General features: G+C 35.3%; 2 protein-coding genes and 1 long non-coding RNA gene across 4 annotated transcripts in view; 2 read left to right on the top strand and 1 right to left on the bottom strand.

Annotated features, from left to right (window-relative positions):
- Positions 1-6,590, top strand: part of tkv (serine/threonine receptor kinase thickveins) — an 88,004-nt gene extending 81,414 nt beyond the window's left edge. For both annotated transcript variants that reach the window (XM_085186136.1, XM_085186135.1), the window contains exons 2-3: positions 3,773-3,960; positions 4,464-6,590. In XM_085186136.1, the coding sequence (XP_085042262.1) occupies positions 3,773-3,960; positions 4,464-5,723 (1,448 nt within the window). In that variant the 3' untranslated portion in view covers positions 5,724-6,590. The remainder of the gene's footprint in view (positions 1-3,772; positions 3,961-4,463) is intronic.
- Positions 6,591-7,968: 1,378 nt separating this feature from the next.
- On the bottom strand, positions 7,969-10,633 carry lark (RNA-binding protein lark). Its single transcript, XM_085186137.1, has 5 exons — positions 10,440-10,633; positions 9,657-10,330; positions 9,210-9,478; positions 8,964-9,005; positions 7,969-8,167 (listed from the first exon to the last, which is right to left on the bottom strand). Exons 2-5 carry the CDS (start codon positions 10,320-10,322, stop codon positions 8,119-8,121), a joined length of 1,026 nt encoding a protein of 341 aa, XP_085042263.1. The 5' UTR covers positions 10,323-10,330; positions 10,440-10,633; the 3' UTR covers positions 7,969-8,118.
- Positions 10,634-12,326: 1,693 nt separating this feature from the next.
- LOC146538770 (uncharacterized) lies at positions 12,327-14,133 on the top strand. The gene is made up of 2 exons (XR_014878008.1): positions 12,327-12,457; positions 12,566-14,133. It is a non-coding gene; the product is annotated as an uncharacterized LOC146538770 (long non-coding RNA).
- Positions 14,134-20,974: the final 6,841 nt, after the last annotated feature.

Here is a 20,974-nt window from a genome sequence, read left to right as displayed (position 1 = left end):
AAAATGTTCATTCAAAACCCTATATTCCGCACGTGGCAGGGTAGGCAGACAGAACTTAGTGTTGAGTTATTTCATTCCCTCAAGTGGATATCGAACCTGCAATCATCGTATTTCAAGTCGCACTTTTGGACCGCTGCGCTATCCACCTGTCTTATTATGTGCGGGATACAGCGTGAAGCTAGAAAACTTTATGTTTTATTAGTGGAGAACGGACTTTCTCAATAATACATGTGTCTCGCCCTACCCTATATGCTTCAAGACATGCGTAGAGCTAGCCCTACATTCCTGCAATGCCGTTGTATAAAATATACACGCATAATAAAATTTCCATTCCACAAAAACGAAGCTGTTAATGCTAATGTAGACCATTTTAGGTCTCAGCTAGATACTTCGTTAGTTTACTAAAATGGCAACACATACCGTTAAAAGAATTATAATATTCACTTTTTTTTTCTTGCAACTAGTAAATATTTGTTTTTTTTTTAGTATTCCATAATAGTTAGTTAAGTTTTATAAAAAGCTTTATATTAGGCTAAAAATAAACAATAAGATTTTTTTTCAGTTAACATGCGAAGTCTTGAGCATTCCTATTGCCAGTCCCACCATATGCGGGAAACAGCGTGAAGCTTAAAAAAAAAAGAAAAAATAAAATACTACGTATATTCGTATACACGCATATACATAGCTTCCGTGTGCGGATAATATTAAAAATAATCTTGTAGATTTATAATTTTGTAATGTCGTGTTTGACTTATCGTATTTCATATCGCAAACGGCAGAATTATGTTAAATAGAATATAGATACAAGCAATTAATTAAATTTATTATTAAAATTATAGGTAGACTAATTTGTGACGAACTCGTCAGAGGCTTAAATCGTTTAATCGAATTGTTTTTTATTCAAACTCTTATTGTATTTTATAGAGTGGATTTTCCATTTGATATTTGGCTATATATTGTTCATCTTCACGTACTTTCTCGCACACTAGGGTAGCCAGAGGGTAGGTAGAACTCGACGGTGCGCCCACTGTCAGTGCGGGAAAATAAAAGTTTATAAATATATAGCTAATCATTCCCTCGACTAGGAATCAAACCCACAACCGTCGCATTTACAGTCAAGTATTTTCTTTATTCGTTTCGACGAAGTGGTGGAGTGGTGTAAATAATAGATAAAGGTCTTAATCATCGAGGGGAATGCTTGTTTGTTAGATTGATATATTACAATGCACCTTGTGTAATAAAGTATATTGAATAATCTAGGGATAGGGAGCCTGGGTCTCACTCTCGCTAAGGAGAATTTATTATTTTTATTCTTTAAAACGAAGCTCGGAAGTGATTTCCAAGTCTGGAAAATTAAGGATATAGAGTGTCTTAACACAAAAGGGCCTAACTTTCAAGTTAGTGAGTACCTATTGTATATACTACATATTAGACTAGTTGTCCTCAAAATTTCAGCTTTGCTAAAATGACGTAGATCTGGGGGGGAACCTGCCATCTTGGGCCATATACCTACGCATATTAACATTTTATCTATGCGTTTTTTAGTGTAACTGTTAAAATCCGAAAATACAACATTAAACAATCATCCATATTACGTCTAATTATTAATATAATACATTTTGTGTTATGTTTGTTAATTTGAAAACGGCTTTTTAATAGGAATGCAAATAGAAAATAATTGTATTTAATTGCCGTGAGCTGTCTCTCAACTCATTCAAGGTCGTCAATAATGAATAATTGTTATTACCATTGATAATACATTCTTTAATAACTGGCAATTTTCCATATATTTTTTTTCAGAATTAATATTTAAATAGATATAAAAAATATTTTATTGTGTTAGTAATGTCATAAAAATAATAATCATATTTAGTTTTTTTTTGTATGTATTATTTGCATCATGTTCATTATGAGATAGGAAATGTATGTTTGCTGCTCCACAATAGCAATAAATTTATCGTATAAATATATAAAAATATACAATTAAAAAAAAAACAAAAAAATATTTTTAACACCAAGTGCTGCAGAATAGCCTAAACTCGAGTGGTTTACAAGTAACCTCTGAAGAGAATTCCATCATCAGACCAGCTCCCATATTATTGTGTTATCGCATAACGGGCAAGTTTATTCCTAATACTAAATAATTAATATACGTTACGTTGGTCAAATTCTCTTTTTATCTCTTGTCAAATAAATGTTATTACCTACATAGACACGAGACAACCCAATAAATGCACCTAGCACTGTATAGTATATGTAATCACCTCCTCAAGTATGAGTTGTATTAGTGTGTCATACATTATCCAGGTGATATCCGGTTTTAGTAATAATTATTATTCATATTGTCCTTAACTCATATATGAGTATTTCCATAGTAAATGAATCATTGAAGGAACATATGTGGTGCAGGGGCACAAACCATTGTAAATGCGACAGGTTGTGGTTCCGATGTCCACTCGACGAATTAATATTTTCATTTCCTTTTTTATCCATATGAGTAAGATATATTGACTGTCTTACCGAGCGCGTGACTCGCACTTGACTTATCGTAATTAGCGATATCCTTCCAAGAACTTTTACACAATTACTTCAATGACTTTACTAACCCGAAACAGAATGGTTATATGTAATGGTAATAACTATTATTATATTTTCAAGTGTTAGTCGTATATATCGGTATGGAGTAAACATGTCCAAGGTTTGAAGCCATTTAAAAATGACTGTCATTTGCACGTACCGTTTGGTGAAAAGGAAATTTTCATAGAAGATTATTTTATGCAAAAGTAAACCTAAATTCAAAGATATTTGTGACATTTTTTTGTCAGAGCGCATTGTTAGGGTAAGACTCTCCCTCCTCTCTCCCCATCCGGCGATGTTGTAAAATCCTGTATAAAAAAAGTCCACGTTTAACAGGTACAGGTTCAAATTCTTTTGATTTTCTATATTTTTGGTGATTCTTTTGGCGTCCTGGTAGGCATTATAAAACATATCGTTTATAATGCCAGTAGCTATCGACAAGTTTTATTTTGCCTAATACATTTAGAAGTATCATATTAATACAATGATAATAATCGATATGCCTAATTGATAAAATCCTGTTCTTGTTACGTGTATGACGGAATGGACAACAGTTTGCTTTTATTATTACTATTCGTGTAAATAGAGAGAATTTCAATGTATATTTCCTTCTTTTTTTTAATATTCTATTAAAATTGAGTATTCTGTAGGGAAAATTTATGCTACACTTTACTTAACTATGTTTTATCTCATTTCGAAATCGAACCTGGACAACTTTACATGCATTCATATACTATTTAACTAAGCCACGCTCTCAGGTCTGAATATTCATATTAATATCTATATTGTATGGAATATTTCTGCTGATTTTTATATGTATAATATTATTTAATAATTATATTTTCCGCGTCGTCCTACAATTCTACGTAAAGTTATATTTTACGAGTGTGTCTATATGAGTCAGCACTCCGTCCGTGCATTTCCGCATCTATGGCAGTTGTCCAACTTCGCCTAGGTCAAGTTAGCGCGCATTGTGGCTGTTAGCTCTCTTCATCTCTATTAGAATTGTGGGTCTCTTTGTTGGTACTCGAGGACCACAGTATGATGATTGTTAAGGTTTTATTTGACGTTGATTTGAATTGTTACAGTCATTAACTGTTGCAAGTTGAGAATGAAAGTACTTTTGAAAATTAATTGAACACACTCATTGTGGATTATGAAATTAAAACTAAATTATGGAAATGTTAATTTCCAGGCCGGGGCATATTATGCGAGTGCGCAGGCGCCAGCGCGTGTCCCAACGGCGCCGCCAACGGCACCTGCACCACTCAGCCCGGCGGGTACTGCTTCGTCGCTGTGGAGAAAGTACTGGATGAGAACGAGCTGGTCGTCTTGGAGAGGACCGCTGGATGTCTGCCGCCTGATGAGTCGGGTTTTATGCAGGTTGGTACTAATCAAGATAATTATTTTTTATTTAATATACCTACATACGTAGCACTTGAGGCTCGCGCGAAGAAATCAGATATTTATTTACATAAATATTTTTATTTCTTCGCTCCGGTGCCGACGAAAGTAGGGAACGGAGTGTCTTAGCATTAGTTTCCCTCTGCCTATCCTGCTGTATGCGTATACTAATAATAAACGAAGTTTGTGTTCATTTCTTTATTAATGTAATATTTGTTATTAAATACGCGATAACACAATGACACCTGCACAGTATAAACAGTGCCACCTGACTTTAAAATTGAGCAACCAAATGTATGTAGTTCAATTGATACGACAACAAATATGTTAACATTACGATAAGCGCGTTTAAACATACAACTCGAGACTAACCTGGTTTGCTATCATTAGCTTTGTTTATTTACATTGTCTAAGTGTCGTCAAGATAACATTTTAACGCAGACACGATCGACTAAACATGTCGTTTTCTTTTTTGATTTCAGTGTAAGAGTTCACAAGTTCCCCACCAACACCCGAAAGTTATAGAATGCTGCGAAAAGGATCTTTGCAATCGCCGGCTCCAGCCACAACTGCCGGAGCCCCCGCCCGACGTGACGGAGGCGCCGGGACTGCGCCCCACCACGCCTGCAAGCCAGACTATACTGATGGCGGCCGCGCTTTGTGTCGCGCTCGTCGCCTTCCTCGCCGCCTTCTGGTTGTTATTCAGGAAACGTAGACGAGGATGCAAGAGACCGCCTTCTCCTCCAGCGCCCTCACACCACGCCGAAATATCATCAGGTTCAGGTTCTGGCCTGCCTTTACTCGTGCAAAGGACTGTTGCGAAACAAATACAAATGGTGGAATCTATAGGTAAAGGGCGTTACGGAGAAGTGTGGCTCGCGAGGTGGCGAGGCGAGAAGGTGGCAGTCAAAGTATTCTTCACGACGGAAGAGGCTTCTTGGTTCCGAGAGACGGAGATATATCAAACCGTGCTGATGCGACATGAGAATATACTTGGGTTCATTGCAGCGGATATCAAAGGAACCGGTTCGTGGACTCAGATGCTTCTAATAACGGATTACCATGAGAATGGATCGCTTCATGATTATTTACAAACAGTTGTACTGGACCCGCACATGTTGTTGACGATGGCGTATTCGATAGTGAGTGGTCTGGCGCATCTACATATGGACATATTCGGTACGAAGGGCAAACCGGCGATAGCTCATCGCGATATCAAGAGTAAAAATATTTTGGTGAAGAGAAACGGTCAATGTGCGATAGCTGACTTTGGACTCGCGGTGCGTTACGTGGCGGAGCGCAATGAGGTGGATATAGCCCCCAACACTCGTGTCGGCACACGTCGCTATATGCCGCCAGAGGTGCTTGATGAGCGCCTCGACGTCGCCAACTTTGAGGCCTTTAAGACCGCAGACGTTTATTCCCTCGGACTCGTTTTATGGGAGTTATGTCGACGATGCGCCTCAGGGGGATGTGCGTCGCGAGCTGAGCCTTATGCATTACCTTATCACGATCGCGTACCTTCCGATCCGTCGTTTGAAGACATGCACGCCGTTGTCGTAGTGGAGCGAGCGAGGCCTGTTGTACCCGCGCGCTGGAAGGAGGCAAGCGGCGCGCTATCTACGGTAGCAGCGTTATTACCAGAGTGCTGGCACCACAACCCTCCTGTGCGGCTCACTGCACTACGCATAAAGAAAACGCTAGCTAAATGCCGCGCGGAGAGCACCATCAAGCTAGTTTGAACATTTTCCTTGACTATGGACTGACCGACGCACACAGTTCCTCTTATTTATTACCCCCCCAAAAGTTCCACCGCTCCCCCAATCTCAGTATTGTTAAGTGTTAGGGTACACACCCCAGTGAGTCGATCAGAAATCTCCGGAATCTCCGTTTTTGGTTAGGTTTATTTTGTAAATTCTTTTGGTTTTTTTTCGTCGTCTTTTTTTGTAATGTTTTTATGTATTACTACATAGGCTAAGTGGTTTCGTAATAGAGAAAATTGTCTTCCGTTCGTTCGATGGCAGCTCCGCTCCGGAGAGGGGAGAACTAATACTCAGATTGTGAAGTCTGCTCGTTACGCGCGCTATTGACCGTTGTGATATGTCGACAATAAGAGAAATTAACATTTTTATTGTAGAAGCGAGAAAAAATTCGTTTCTACGTCGCGTACTGTTCGTTTGTACTTAAACGTTGAAAAGACTAAATTGTGGAAGTATTAGAGAGATACGTTCATTGCAGTGTCTTATGAGATGCCTTCGATTAGTATTAACGTATTGTGTTGCGACGCTTACCATCTAACTTGGATTGAAATATATATATGAATTTAAAAAAAATGTGATATAATCACTATTATATAAATATATGGCACTTCGAGCAGGTCGTATGGATTAATTTGCATTTTTATTAATTTTTCTAAGAAAAATTATAGAAAAACATAGTGACCGGTCACTGTTTTTGATGTTTTTTTTAATGTTCAAGTTAGATGTGAAGCATTTGCAAGCATTTAGTGCGCGCGCGCGCCTGTACAGTGTTGTGTATATATAGTGTATAGCGTTAGAGTAGCACCTAATGTTGGTTAAGTTACAAATACATTATTAATGGACAAACTATATGAATTTTTATTATTATATCCCCTATTTATTAGTTTATTATTAGTAATGTAAAATATTATAATCCATATTTTATTTTTTATTATTACAGTTTACGAAAATTCATTCATTTTGAAATTCAATAGTTCTAAATATTTTTTTACTATGGTCATCTGACATTTTATCAACGTTGTATGTATGAAATAATATGCTAATATATATATATTTTAATTTCTTAAGAAAATTTTCCATCAAAATTAGTTAGATTTTCATTGTTATTAATATTTTACATCAAGATATAAAACCAGCTGTTATTTAATTAAAAATTACTGTCACATGCTTAAATTCTTTAAAAATACATGAATAACCTTCAAAACTAAGAAAAGTTATTATTAGGAAACCATAAATTAAATCTTGGCAAGAGAATAAAATGACTTCCTACACTAAAAACATATTATATGTTTTATACCAAATTTTACATAAAATATGATCAAATCCGACAACTGCAATATTTGTCGTGTCCAGCGCTAGCAGCGCCATCTACTTCGTGCTTTGCGTATTCTCGTTCATTGGGAGTATTTAATTTCATTTAATTGTTAATTTACTATACTCGTATATCTACATTTTTTATTTACATCTAACAAAATTATACTTAAATTAATCTCTAACTTTTTCTAAGCTAAAAGTGTTGATCGCCTGATGTAAATTAATTAATTAAATTAGTATTAATAAAGTAATGTTTAATCTGTAATAAACGCGCAGGCATGCGGGATCTTAAGCTATATTATTATTTATATTCGAAAAATCGAGGACTGAGCACAGTGGACGAAGACAGACGATCTGCAATACATTTTATACATTTTTTGGTGTACAGCCGACAATAAATTAGAGAATTGATAAATAGCATTTTTAAAGGGTTGATCAAAAAGTAAACAGGAGCTATACATAACTAATGTGTATATTATTGGCCATCATGGCGCAACCAGCTCTGGCGTAACTGCAAACGCGACGGTTATGGGTTCGATTCTCATTCGGAGGAATCGCACTCGTCTGAAAGTGTGGAACGATTATTCTTGTACATATTTAAATAGCTTCATTATAAATGTATTTACAAATGTAGCCCATGTAATTAATATTTCATAATGGAAGACTTATTCATTTAATTAGCGTCTTTCGCACGTTAAAATAATTAACTGATATTTATTACTAACAACTACTTGGCTAATTAAAAGAAACATTAATTATTAACTAATAAGGCAAGGCTACCAGGTTTATATCCTCAAAATATTGCGTTATTGTCGCGTCTTTTCATCAACAAGAAATATATATCTTATTGCAGGACTTCTTAACATAAATTAATGCAAGTTCCTCGCAAAATAACAGAATAAAACAAAGTGAAGATACTTAAAACGATATTTATTATAACCTATATACATACAAAACCCTAACTATTTGCAAATCAGTCGCAGTCTCGCAACATTGTCTTCAATCTGACCATTATTTTGGACTGTCAAATTATTTTATTATAACACTAGAGTATCATTTATTTTTAATACGGAGCGTATCTTCTAGATGGCGACGGACCGCGCATGCCGGGCCTGGAAAGATAACAACAAATTAATTTATAGTAATTATTATTTTTTCCCCAGGGAAAATTAATTAAGGATTTATTTTCAATTTCTCGCTCTGGTAGCAAGACAAAGTTCAGCCAACATGCAATGTCTACATCCCTCGCTCCCTCTGCCTCTTGCTATGCAAGATAGAGTGTAAAGATATTTTGTTTTATTATTTTTTATTTGTAAAAGGTTAACCAACAGTTGTTACAATGATACTAACACAAAAGCTATAAAGAAATGTCTATTCAAATGTGCTAATGTTAGTTAAAGCACAACAAAATATTATATTTAAGGTTTTGGCTTTCTTTTGATATTAACTTTTCAATCATGATATCAGTGCCTCCGACTTGGCACAATGAATTATTTTCAATCCCATGCTCTGGCAAAACACATGTTGAATGTTGCCAGCTAATGTGCAATATTTCTTATCTGAATGGCAAGTGGAAAAGTGTCTTAACATTAGATTCTTTCTTCTTATTTTATCAACATTGCTTTGCAAGTGAAATGATGGTAAGGATGAAACTGTCTTCTTAGTCACTGTTCTAGCTTTGAAAACAGACTTTGGTTCACTAATTACAGCAATTTTTATTTACTGAAACCATCTCTGTAGGAAGATTTGATTAAGCTTCTTATCGAAACATTTTTCAAATAGGGACAATAAAAAAGATAAAAAGAATGTTGTTTCTATTTTCGTTAACATTTCAAAATGTTAGTTACTCAATGAAGATGATTTTTAAACTATTTTAAAATGTTACTCAAAATATTTATTAATACACACCTTCTGTCATCAAATGTGTCTCTGCTAAAGTCTTCGTACATCCTGAAAGTATAAAGTGATCTATTTAAAAATTATAATTACCATTTAAATTTGTTTAACACAATTGAATGTTTTATAGGTAATAAATAATTGTTGTTTTTATTTTTTTTAAGCTTCATGCTGAAATTCCAGCTTATAGCAAGGAGTTTCTATTGTAGAGTAGTGGAACAACATGCTATTAATGTAACAAGTATTTATAACTCTTACCCTCTTGACATCTGTGGCCCTCGTGGTGGGCTTCTCCTACTGTACATAGCATCATAAGACGACCTCATTGAGCCCATGCTACTCCTCATGGGTGGCAAGTTGGGCATCGGCGGCATTGGTTCCCTGCGGAGTGGTGGTGACACAAAGTCACCTCGAGCCCTCGAAGCCCCCATGTCCAGGCCCCTGGACGCCCCCACCGGGTAGCGACGCTCAAATAAGTCCCGGGGTGAGTCGAAACGAGCTCTGTCATAGTAGCCATCGTAAGGATCCTATTTCAAGAGAACAATGTTAGAATGTGATTGTTTTGTGATATATTATATGTAATGTATGTCATTGATAATGAATTCCTAAGGGGTTCGATCTGACACGGCATCACGCGCCCGCGACGCGTCTGGTACGACCGGTTGGAGGCGGAGGAGGTAGAGTGGAGGTAAAGAGGTCGCGTACCCCGAATCCTCCCATCATGCGATCGCGCAGGAAGGGCGGCGGCGGCGGCGGGGGGTAGGGGTCGCGGCCGAACGCGCGCTCGCGGAAGCCGTTGCGGTCGGGGCCCAGCGCCTTGGGGCACTCCTTGGACCAGTGGCCGCCGCGCCCGCAGCGGTAGCACTGCTCGGGGTCGCCCATGCCGGGCCGCTGGCGCACGCGGCTCGTGCTCAGCTGCACCTTCATGGGCTGGCCGTCCACCGAGAGCCCGTTGAGCTCCTTGATAGCCTCGTTCACGTCGCCCGCCGCGTCCAGGTGCACGAAGCCGTAGTTACGCACGATATCGCACTCGACCACGGTGCCGAACTTCTGGAACAGCTCGCGGACCTCGGGCGCGCGCGTCTTGTCCGTGAGGTTACCGACGAAGATTTTAGTAGTCGGCGTCGACGGCGCCTTTCGGCTCTTGGCCGCCTCTATTTTGATCGCCTGGCCGTGAACCAGCTCGCCGTTCAGGTTCTGTATCGCTTCGCGGCCGACTATTTCGTTCTCCATGTGCACGAAACCGTAATTTCTGACGATATCGCATTCTACGACCGTACCGAACTTTTCGAACAGCGGTCTCAGATCGGCGTCCGTCGTTTTATCGGATAGGTTCCCGACGAAGATTTTGAAAGTACCGGCGCCCGGCATTTTAGTTTCTGAAACGCATACACAATTTCACGAAATGAGTCAGCAGCGTTCGTTACAAGGATTTAGTAAGGAGTACCGACGTGTTTGTTCGGGAATATGCTACTTATTTATACTTACCTATTTTGTACTGAATAAATCACTCTAATAAACACTAAATAAACTAAATGTAAACTCTATTATCACAGAGATCCTTCAGCGCGGAGTGCCTGTAATAAGCAATTACAAAATGGCGTTCCACATTCTAGTTCTACAGCTACAGTTTACGGGGCACCGAACGGAAAGCGGTCGCCAAGCGGTTACGGACGCGCGAGTGAATGATTACTTTCGACAGATTAAAAATTGACCTATCCATAGACACATTATAGTTAAACTAGAAATGTAATCTTTAAAATATTTTCTTGCAAAATAATTCGACACTGAAATTACATCACATTCAAATGTCTTTTAATTTGCCATTGTATTTAAGTATATCATTTCGAAAATGTACTTAAATACAATTGCAGAATACTTATTGTTGCTTCTTCTTATTTGTCTGTCTTCGGTGCCATGTACAATGGTACCTAGTGTTTTTATTCTTTAAAAAATGGAGGCCAGTCGTGGCGGAGAGGCACACCTTTGAGATTGTAAACGTGATTGATTGTAGGTTCTATCTGTACTCTAAGAAATGAAATATTCATTTAAATTTATATTTTCGTTCTAGTGGCAAAGCAAAGCGCTACGTTGTGTACTACGGTTCCAGCACTTAACATGCAATGTCTCCAGAATTCAGCGGCGTTTTTTAAAATGAATTATTCAAAAAGTTTTTACATTATAAAATATTTTACGGTAGCTATATAATGATTTGAAAGGATGTATATAAGACACAAATAAATACTTTAAAATATATTCTGTGAGTTTAAAAACCACTAGCAACCCTATAACCTTAATGTCAAAAATCGACAATCGACATTTGTCTTTGACGACACAAAAAATATTAAACTATCTGCTATCTCTTATTAATATAAATTAATTTTACACAGTGTTCTAGTGATATTTTTGCTAATTATCGCTAATTTCGTGTAAGGTGAAACCAATTTCTATCGGTAAGTAATTCACGTTGTTTTTGGTTATATTTATGTTAAATGCCGAAATTTATCAAATGTCTTAATTTCTTGCATATTTATCTTACAACGACAAAACACCACGTATGATTCGGCTGGCAATCATTTCTATTGAATATTTAATATGTAAATGTTTTAATTTAAAAAATAAATTCTTATTAGAAAAGTTGCATTTCACCACAATCGCCTAATCGATAGAGCTATCAGCGATCGTATAATGAAATAAAACAATATACAAACGTATCTTATAACTAATTAACTTAATTATATTGTTTATGTATATAAAATACACTATACAGTGTTAATGTGTGTAATATTGAAGATGACATTTCTCACCATGATATGTCCATTTTTGTTTATAACCATTTATACAATATTTTTTAATCTTTATATATTTGTTTTTATTTGAATATTATTTTTAATTCAATTGTTTTTTAAAGAATGTTTGTTTACATTCAAAACTAATAGTCAATATAATAATATTTATTTTTCTATATGATGATAGGTTAAATACTACTTTAGAAATGTTTAAATGAGTGAAGAATCATTTTCAATTTATTGGACTATAATTAAAGGCACAGTTTTGTACACAAAATGTGGTGTGGGTTTGACACCTACTCAGGGGAATGATATATTTTGATTTCATCATTTTGGAAACAGCAAGATAAAAACAGTGGTTAGGTCTACCATTCAACACACAGTGTCTCGGAAATTTAATGGTGCATGGGGATGTAGTGTCTCTCCATCATGCTATGTGTGGAATATTGTGTAAAATACAATTTCAATTACAAGAATGTTCATTAGGTAATTACCAATATATTTTTTTTATTTTTGCTTATAAAGAGAACTAGACCATGAATCATAATACATCTACGTAACTAATTTTAACTATTTGTAATCTTTCAGGAGAAAAAAAGCTAAATTAAAGATCTATTTATAAGTTTCAAGGATAAACATTCTAAGTAATGTTATGAATAAGGATTTCCTTTTGTAATAAATTGCTTAAATTTGTTTCTTATTGGAATATATTTGAAGGTAAATGTTTTTCATCTTTAAATATATTTCAATATAAAATCCACTGTCATGCATTACAACTACTTTTGAAATATCAGGTTACATTCTTATGTACCATTATCCTTCCAGTTGTGGCACAGGGGCACAAGTTGCACATACATATACTTAAAAAACACTACTCTCATAACATTGAAGAAGTTTAAAATATTAATGAAAAATAGGATGATAACACATATGAAGTAAAACATACTTTCACCTGCAACTTTACCCGCACGGGCAAATAAAAAAACCTAAAAGTTGTGTACAACATATGACCATATGACAAAACCAATAACAGAATTACATTTTAGATATACAAAGAGAAATGGAAAAAAAGTATAATTTTTGTAAGTAAATATGCTTGAATATTGTAGTTTCAACTTTAAATATCTCACTAGGATTCCCTGGATGATGAAATAGATATACAAAGTCAAAATATATTTATTTAATTCCAATCAGTCAGTAGTTCCTAAGAATTTATTTAAATTTGATTAATAATGATCCTTGGAAAACACTTGTACCAGTACCATGTAGCTACCACTTTTAATGAATTAACTGAGTGTTACTATTATTTTATTCCCATTAAGATTCTTCTGTTCCCAATTTCTGCCGAATCTCAGAAATTGTCGCATTTACAGTGCCCACACGCTTGTCCCCCTGTGCCACAACTGGTCTCAGTACTATTATATGAATGAAGCTTCACACATAAACTTCTGCATGACTAAGAGTTGAGAAAATTTAGTGTTAAACCACTATGTTCTCTATTTTCCGGCCAATTTCGGCATGTTAAGTTTCGGAACCCAACTCCGCGCATGGTCTCGTCAGATATTTCAATACATTTCAATCATTCTAATTAAAAATATATTTATTATATGAATAATTACTTATAACATTATTGTAAAGCAAGGTTCTTTCCATAAACCATAGCTTTAATTAATAATAAGCGGTCAGTCCGAGTTTGGAGTGGGGTTGCGTTGACACCGACAAAATCAATGTATGTGGACGAAACTAGCGATTTGCTTATGCCTCTACTTATATACATATAAGTGTTTGTATGTATGTATGTTTGTATGTGTATTGAATATACATGTACTTCCTGAACACGACTCTTCGACTTAATGCCATTGTCAGCTTTCCATTGCTGGTTTGAGGTGAAATGGATTATATTAATGTAACAATGTCTATTGTAATCAAGTTGTTTAGATTGCCTTTTTTTTAGTTTAACGCTGTATCCCGCACATAGCAAGGTAGACAGAGGGAACCTGGGAAGCTAGTGCTAAGACATTTCTGTTCCCCTCTTTCTGCCGAATCTGCCTGCGTCACTACGAACGATTGATTACTAATAGACAAATGATACGGCAAAATGTTAAGATTAAGTGAGTAACAAAACAAAGTAGCGCAATAAGTTCCGCCACTCAGCTCACATGTCTCGAGTATTGGGCGGGGACGTAGTGTCTTAACACTGGATTCCCTCAGCCTACCCTGCTATATACAGAATTCAACTAGAAATTAATTAAATAATTAAGGGGCATTTGTTGTTGTAACCTATTGGTGAAAAAATCAATTTATATATTAATATCTTTTTGCTTTCCGTTATTTAATAAAATTATTATAGAAATAATTCTGAGAAATAAAATAATTTTAAGTCAAAATGAAAACAGATATTGATTTTGTTGTCTCCCTTTGTGCAGCGAGTGTAGCAGGAAGTGACTGTTGTGAGTGTTTGATCCTTAAACTAGGGACCATAAATAAACTCCGCGTATCGTTTATAAACAAAGCCGCCAATGTTATAAGATTAAAATTATTTATTATTAGTATATCCACTGAAATGTAAACCAACACCCATCGCGCCCTCTTAGCTTATTTGACCTTTAGTTTTTCACCTTTGACCTTGGTTTTTACTATTTTACTTCAAAATTATAATTTTCAATTCATCATACTATAGTTATGTCATTACAAGCACTGTTGAATAATCAAAGTACCTACATAAAAAAAATAAGAAGCGTGTCATGGCGGGGGGCAGTTCTGCTGAAAATATCTATAAAGTAAAAAAATGTATTAAAATTTAATAATAAATTTAAAATGTAATTCATCACATTAATTATACACAACAGCAAATAATTACAATTCAACACAACAAAAAAGTACTTGTTATTTTTTTTAATTTAAAACTACACGTAGTGGGTACTTCAATGAATACGGTGTTTTTGTAAAGCGATCGCGACAATAGCGTAGGAGGCGAGCAGTGTGAGAGGGAACGGCGGGCGAGAGCGAGAGGGGTAGCCGGTTCGATACGCCTACGTTGAAGGGCCTCTCCCCCCCCCTTCCCGTTCACCCCTGCCCTCCCCTTTCCTCCCCTAGTATTTATATAATTTAGAGTGTCCCGCAGATGTAATTGGCTGTAGAACTTGACATTTTACAAGTATGTAACTACAAAAGTGGAATTAAGTATGGAATATTTAATGGAAGCCTGTGAACTGTTGCATATACAGTTACATTTTATTTATTAAGGAAATTGGGGATATGGTTTGGTTTTAAAACGTGATAATTCATTCTTTTCTACGTTTCTGGTTAATATATTTCCAATAATTTTATGGTAATTGGTGGAAAAAATATATAATACATCTTCGTCTTTCTCACATATATGTTAGGACACAGTTAGAGAAACTGGTGTGGAAACACTCTGTTCTCCACGCACCGTTCAATTTTGACTTTATGTAATTTTCTTCAGTGGAATGTACTTATACCAACAGATAAATATTCAGTAAACTATGCCCCATTGATTCAACTACGACGGTTTACATAATCGTTAGGGCATTGTGCTCAATCGATAGTTGTATACAAAGCATAGTCAGCAGTATATATTAAGCTGTTTCAGTTTTTTCTCTCATATCAAGAAAGGTTTTTAACTTTTCGATGATTTTGTTTTGAGATATTGCGTTTCGAGGGTTGAAACTCAACGCCGCGCTTTGTCTACCAGAATGGAAAGCTGAAAATAATTTTAAATTTTTAATATAGAGTCCACTTTTTGTTTCTCATAGTCCATCTCCAACTAGTGAAGTTTGCCACTTGGAGATGACTGTCTCCGTACATTTAGTACTGTCCTTCGCTAGATGAAGGTCTCTCTATCTACGGTACCTCTGGTCCCGCTCATGCCTTTATATTCCTCAGCCACTCTCTACTATTGTCTCTTAAGACTTTCCTCTACGTTTTTACTCTTTTTCATATCGAACTCACAACCGTCGCGTTTACAACTAGATGTAGATATAAAAGCAGTGTATATAATAGTATTAAGGGCAGTCGTGGCGCTGTGGCACAAGCGTGCGACTGGTTAAAGTGACAGGTTTTGGGTTCTGTTCCTACTCGAGGAAAGGAAATATTTTCATTTTCTCTATTTGGTAACGAGGGAAAGTGAGGCGTTGAGATTTGGCGGAAAGTGGCGGACGGAAGTGTAATTCATTAAAATCTCTACGGCACGACGTGACGGCCTCTTGTGTAATATAATATGTATGTATGCGTGTAACATAATAAGTAGTTACAGCTACATAGTAATAGAGTGAAACGTCAGTCAGTCAGTCCATCTATAATCGGGTCTAATCCGATTTGCGTTAGTGTTCATATATTATGTACATAGGCGACAGTAAACATTGGTTAGTTGTAATTGATCTGGGTTATAATGTAGTAACTTATACATCACATGTCTGCTAAATGACTGTAAATGCGATGATTATGGGTTCGATCCCCGAATTGGGGGAATGGTTACAATGATTAATTATATTATTCGAAAATATATATTTTTAATTAATCGTATTTCGCCACTCTCGTAAGACAAAGCCCATTTGGCTTTGTATTTTACCATTGATTTTGAAAATAGCAACTGTTGAGTTTCTTGCCGGCTCTTCTCAGCAGAACTGCCTTCCGAACCGGTGGTAGCTTTTTGTTCATATGTTCATTCGACGATTTAAAAGTGCTTATAATAATTGCCTGTTTGAGTAAAGAATATTTTGAATTTGAATTTTGAATTGTGTAGAGATATTTGCTAATTTTGTTTAGTATCCTTCATGTATACAAAGGTAGAAGAAAATATAATAAAATTTTCATAAAAATTAAATAAAATAACAAGCATAACATATAGTTTATAGTGTAGTACCTTTATAGTGTAGTACCTTTGACAGTAGCGTTGCAGCAGGTAAATGCTAGTATCTAAAATATCACCCGATTCTTGAACATATATTTGATAATATGAATGACTAATGCTGAAACTTTTCACGATTTCCTCAAATGACATATTATGTATCTACAGATAACGATATAATAGACATATATCTTCAGACGCATCTGCAGATAGTTCAGATGGGTTAAGTATGACACACGCATTAGTTGGTCCATATTGCTCATAAAAAATAAGAGATAAAATCAAAGTGGATTAAAAACAAAACATCTTCAGTTTTTTTGTGATTTTTGGGCTGTTATTATTAAAAGTTTTATTTGTATAATCTCAGAATTTTAATTGCATTAATCGTGAAAATTATATTTTATTTAATTATTGTTAAATGAAAACTTTGATTAAATCAAAGAACATTCGTTCAGTTTTCGAAATATTTAATTTAATAATTAAAAAAATAATAAGATTAAAAACTTTGGTCAAACATTTTTCTTTTCAAAAATATATATTGATTTACCCTCATTTCAATAAGAAAATAATTATTATTTATTTATTTAGAATAAATACTTATTTATTTTCTTTTTTTTCTTCTCTTTTAGTATGGAATAACTCGTTAAACACATTAGAAATAATTATTATATACAAAAAAACAAACAATACTTATAATAATTTCGGAGCGGTAGAGGTACCCTCGCGCGGGGTAGCGTTCGACGTCAGCCATTGATCGCGCTGACGTCACAGGATGCCCGGGACCGCCGCCGTGCATAATGCTCGCTGATATCGATTAGTCTGTTTATGTATAGACTATAGACTGGACTTTCGGTTTATATATAGATCATTGGACTAGCTGTGTGAGGGGTTGTGGATTCGATTACCAGTCGAGGAAATTCAATATTTATTTATTATTTTTATTTCTTCGCTCTAGTATCGAAACAAAGGGCGGCGTTTCAGCCGCCAACACACAATGCCTCCAGCGTTTAGCGGAAAATGAAGAGCGAAGTGTCATAACACTAGGCTCCCTCTGCTTATATCTAAGGCGTCATATTGTAGTCAAATGCATATATATGAATTATATATGTCTAATTGCGGGTGACTCTGACCGCTAGTATACGTAGTGCGTTGCGGTGAAACACGTTGAGTTCCGCCACGTAACACACAATGCCTGGAAAATTCTGGTGGAAAGTGGGAAATGGAAGTGTCTTAATGGGAACGGAGTGTCTTAACCAGGTTGCTTCTGCCTACACTGTTACGTGCGAGATGTAGAATAGAACTTAAAAAAAAGGTGCGTTTCAAAAAACTCGTTACCTTTGTAATATTAGTGCTACGTATATATTGTGGATGATCGTTTTAAAGTTATGTAGATTTAATTCTTAAATTTAATAATTTAATGGAAAAATATCAATTTAATCGCTCTCTAATCGCTTCGCTTGCTTCGCCCCCGTTAGCTTCGCTTCCTATTATAATAATAAAAAAAAAAATAGTTTTAGTTTGTAAGATTATGATGTAATAGTTTTTTTCCTGATATCGCACTATGTAATTAAGTTAAAGAAAGATAAATTTGATTTTTCATATTTGTTTAGCCTCTTTTATTATTGATGTATGTTAAAGGGATAAGCTTATTTTAGCATACATTGTAATATATCTGATTCTCAATACAACCCTGTAACTGACATAAGGTTATGATCTTGTTTTGATGAGTTGTATTTTCATGTAATGAAGGAAGGGAACCTAGTGTGAAGACACTCCGTTTCCCACATGCTGTTCAATTTTCGAAACAGTTCTACGCTATATCTTCTTTACCAGAGCGAGGAAATAAAAATAATTCATTTCTCCGAGCGAGGATGATATCCAAAACAATTTTACTGAAGTATTAGGATGTTTAAGAAAATAGCTTTCCGTTTTAAATGAGCCAAAGCTAAAAGGCATTATCTTTTTTCTTTTTGCGGAATTCTAAATGAAATGGAGTACCTATCTATATTAAAAAAGCTTTGAGCATTTTCAGTGTGAAACAGAATTGAAAGTAAATATTGACAATTTTTTCCTTTCGTCTGAGAAAATGTTTAAAATAATTATATTACTTAGAATTTGATACTGTTTATTTATGTAGACTGTAATTATTATTGCTGATACTTCTAGGTTCTTGCTTTATTCCACATACAAGTATAGCTGGGTAAGGCGGAATTCGGAGATGTTTTTGCTGAGTTGCGGAACTCAACGCCGCAGTTACGAGTTAAGATCGCACCCACGACCCTTATTTTTACAGTAAATCGCTGTGCCATGAAATAATAACGGTAATAATAGAAAATATCCTTTAGATCATCAAAATAATACGTTTGATGTGTTTGTCTGAAATTATATTCACTACTGTACGTTAATTCTTATATTTAATCTTAATTAAATTTAAATGAGATTAGTTTAAAGGGAAATTTTTATACTTAATTAAAATAACGTCGAAGTAATTGAAAATTTTATAGATATACATAAAACAAAGTGCTTTTAAGGCGAGATGAAAATGTACTACTAAAGTGTTTCACAATTTTTTGTGTAAAAAAACATCATAGCAGGGTAGGCAGGGAAGGTATCATAGAGGGTATCACTTAGTGTAAAGACACTGGGAGACACTGGGGACATTGGGAGAGGCGGAATTGGGCGGAAAGTATGGAATGGAGTGCCTCTGTCTACACTGCTATATGCGGAATACAGCATATAAATGAAAAGAAAAAAACTTTTAGATTATAACTTAAACTATCACAACTATTTTCATTTTCATCATACTATTGTATGATACTTCAATTTATAAAATTATTTTTTAAATATTTAATCTTAATAAGAAGTCCAAATATTACCTAAATACGAATATGAAATTGAGAGGAAAAGATATTACGTTCTACTAAGGAGTATCGATCTCTCTACAGGCGGGTCTTTGATCGCTGATTACAGGAACATGCACGGATAATTTGATAACACCATCTCTGTCGCCGTTTAAGCGGGAAATTTTATTGCTTTTAATCTTGTACCGGCTATATAGGATTTATTAATATTTGTTAAACGAGGTGTGAGACGATGAATTTTTAAGTAATTCTAGTATCTTAGGATTTACTTAGGTTACTGTCACCATTTTATTGATATTTTTCAATTAAACATAATGATTATTAGAATGTTGTAGAAACTAAATAGCTCTGAACAAATGGTCTCTAATAATTTTCATTTCATTTCTTTAATAATTTTCTCGAACAACGCTGAATAACTTTTATTTTTTTATGTAAAAATATATAAATATTACATTGTTATTTTACAAATTGGCCATGTCGCATGTCAGACGCGTATCAGACCTAGAAGCTAGAATAGAAAATGAAATTGGGTTCGTTAACACCCCCGAAAGTAATGCCGCAATAACACATTCAAGGGTAAATTGTGTACCGTAGGGTGCAGTGGCAGCGTTTTTAAATTGAGAGTAGTAAGTTTGTTTCTGTTAAGGCCAGCCGTGGCCTAAGGGCATGCGTGTGCCTGTAAACGTGATAAGTTGTGGGTTCGATTCTCACTCGAGAAAATGAAATATTTAATATTTTTATTTGTTTCGCTCTACGGAAAAACGGACGGACAAATAGATAAGACCAGGAAAACATTTATAATCTTATTTAAAATTACGTTTACGTTTATAGTAAATAAATCAGAACTTTAACGAAATTTTAAATAAGATTATGAATGTTTCCCTGGTCTTATCTATTTCTCCGTTTGTCAGATATAATATTAAAAGGATTTTTATATAGCAGGCAAATGAAACCTAGTGTTAAGAAACTACGTTCCCCATTTTCCACCGAATTCAAGAGGTGGAGGAGATTTCCTCGAGTGGGAATTGAATCCACAACATGTCGCCTTCACCTTCGCTTGTGCACCTGCCATTTATAGCGCAATAATTATTCTTGTGCTATAAGTTATGCTTCTTTTTGAATTAAACTAATCTATTTTACTAGTACACCCCCCCCCCCCCAGACCTTAACACAAGACCCAAGTCGTACACACATAAAATTACTTCACCTACAAAGCTGAAAAGGCCTACTTCTCTATTTATCTGATGGAGGCTACTCACGACAGAAATAGCGCGTCCTTGTGTGGTTTCTTTGCCGCTGCTCTTGAATAAACATGCACGCTTAGGTCAGATAAGGAAATATTACGTTTTACGGATATATTTACGTTTATAGTAAATAAATCAGAACTTTAACGAAATTTTAAATAAGATTATGAATGTTTCCCTGGTCTTATCTATTTCTCAGTTTGTCAGATATAATATTAAAAGGATTTTTATATAGCAGGCAAATGAAACCTAGTGTTAA

This window comes from Heliconius melpomene, chromosome 5 (assembly GCF_056956725.1).
Source record: "Heliconius melpomene rosina isolate 202511_hmr_F chromosome 5, ASM5695672v1, whole genome shotgun sequence".
Taxonomy (NCBI): Eukaryota; Metazoa; Arthropoda; class Insecta; order Lepidoptera; family Nymphalidae; genus Heliconius; species Heliconius melpomene.
This window is presented reverse-complemented; position numbering and strand designations above follow the sequence as displayed.

Bases quoted from the DNA above. Each gene is read 5' to 3' on its own strand.
- lark (XM_085186137.1), bottom strand. From the start codon at position 10,322: ATGCCGGGCGCCGGTACTTTCAAAATCTTCGTCGGGAACCTATCCGAT. The intron at 9,006-9,209 runs GTAAGAGTTATA...TTATACTTTCAG, and splicing joins GGGCCACAGATGTCAAGAGG to GATGTACGAAGACTTTAGCA. The intron at 8,168-8,963 runs GTGTGTATTAAT...TTATCTTTCCAG, and splicing joins GACACATTTGATGACAGAAG to GCCCGGCATGCGCGGTCCGT.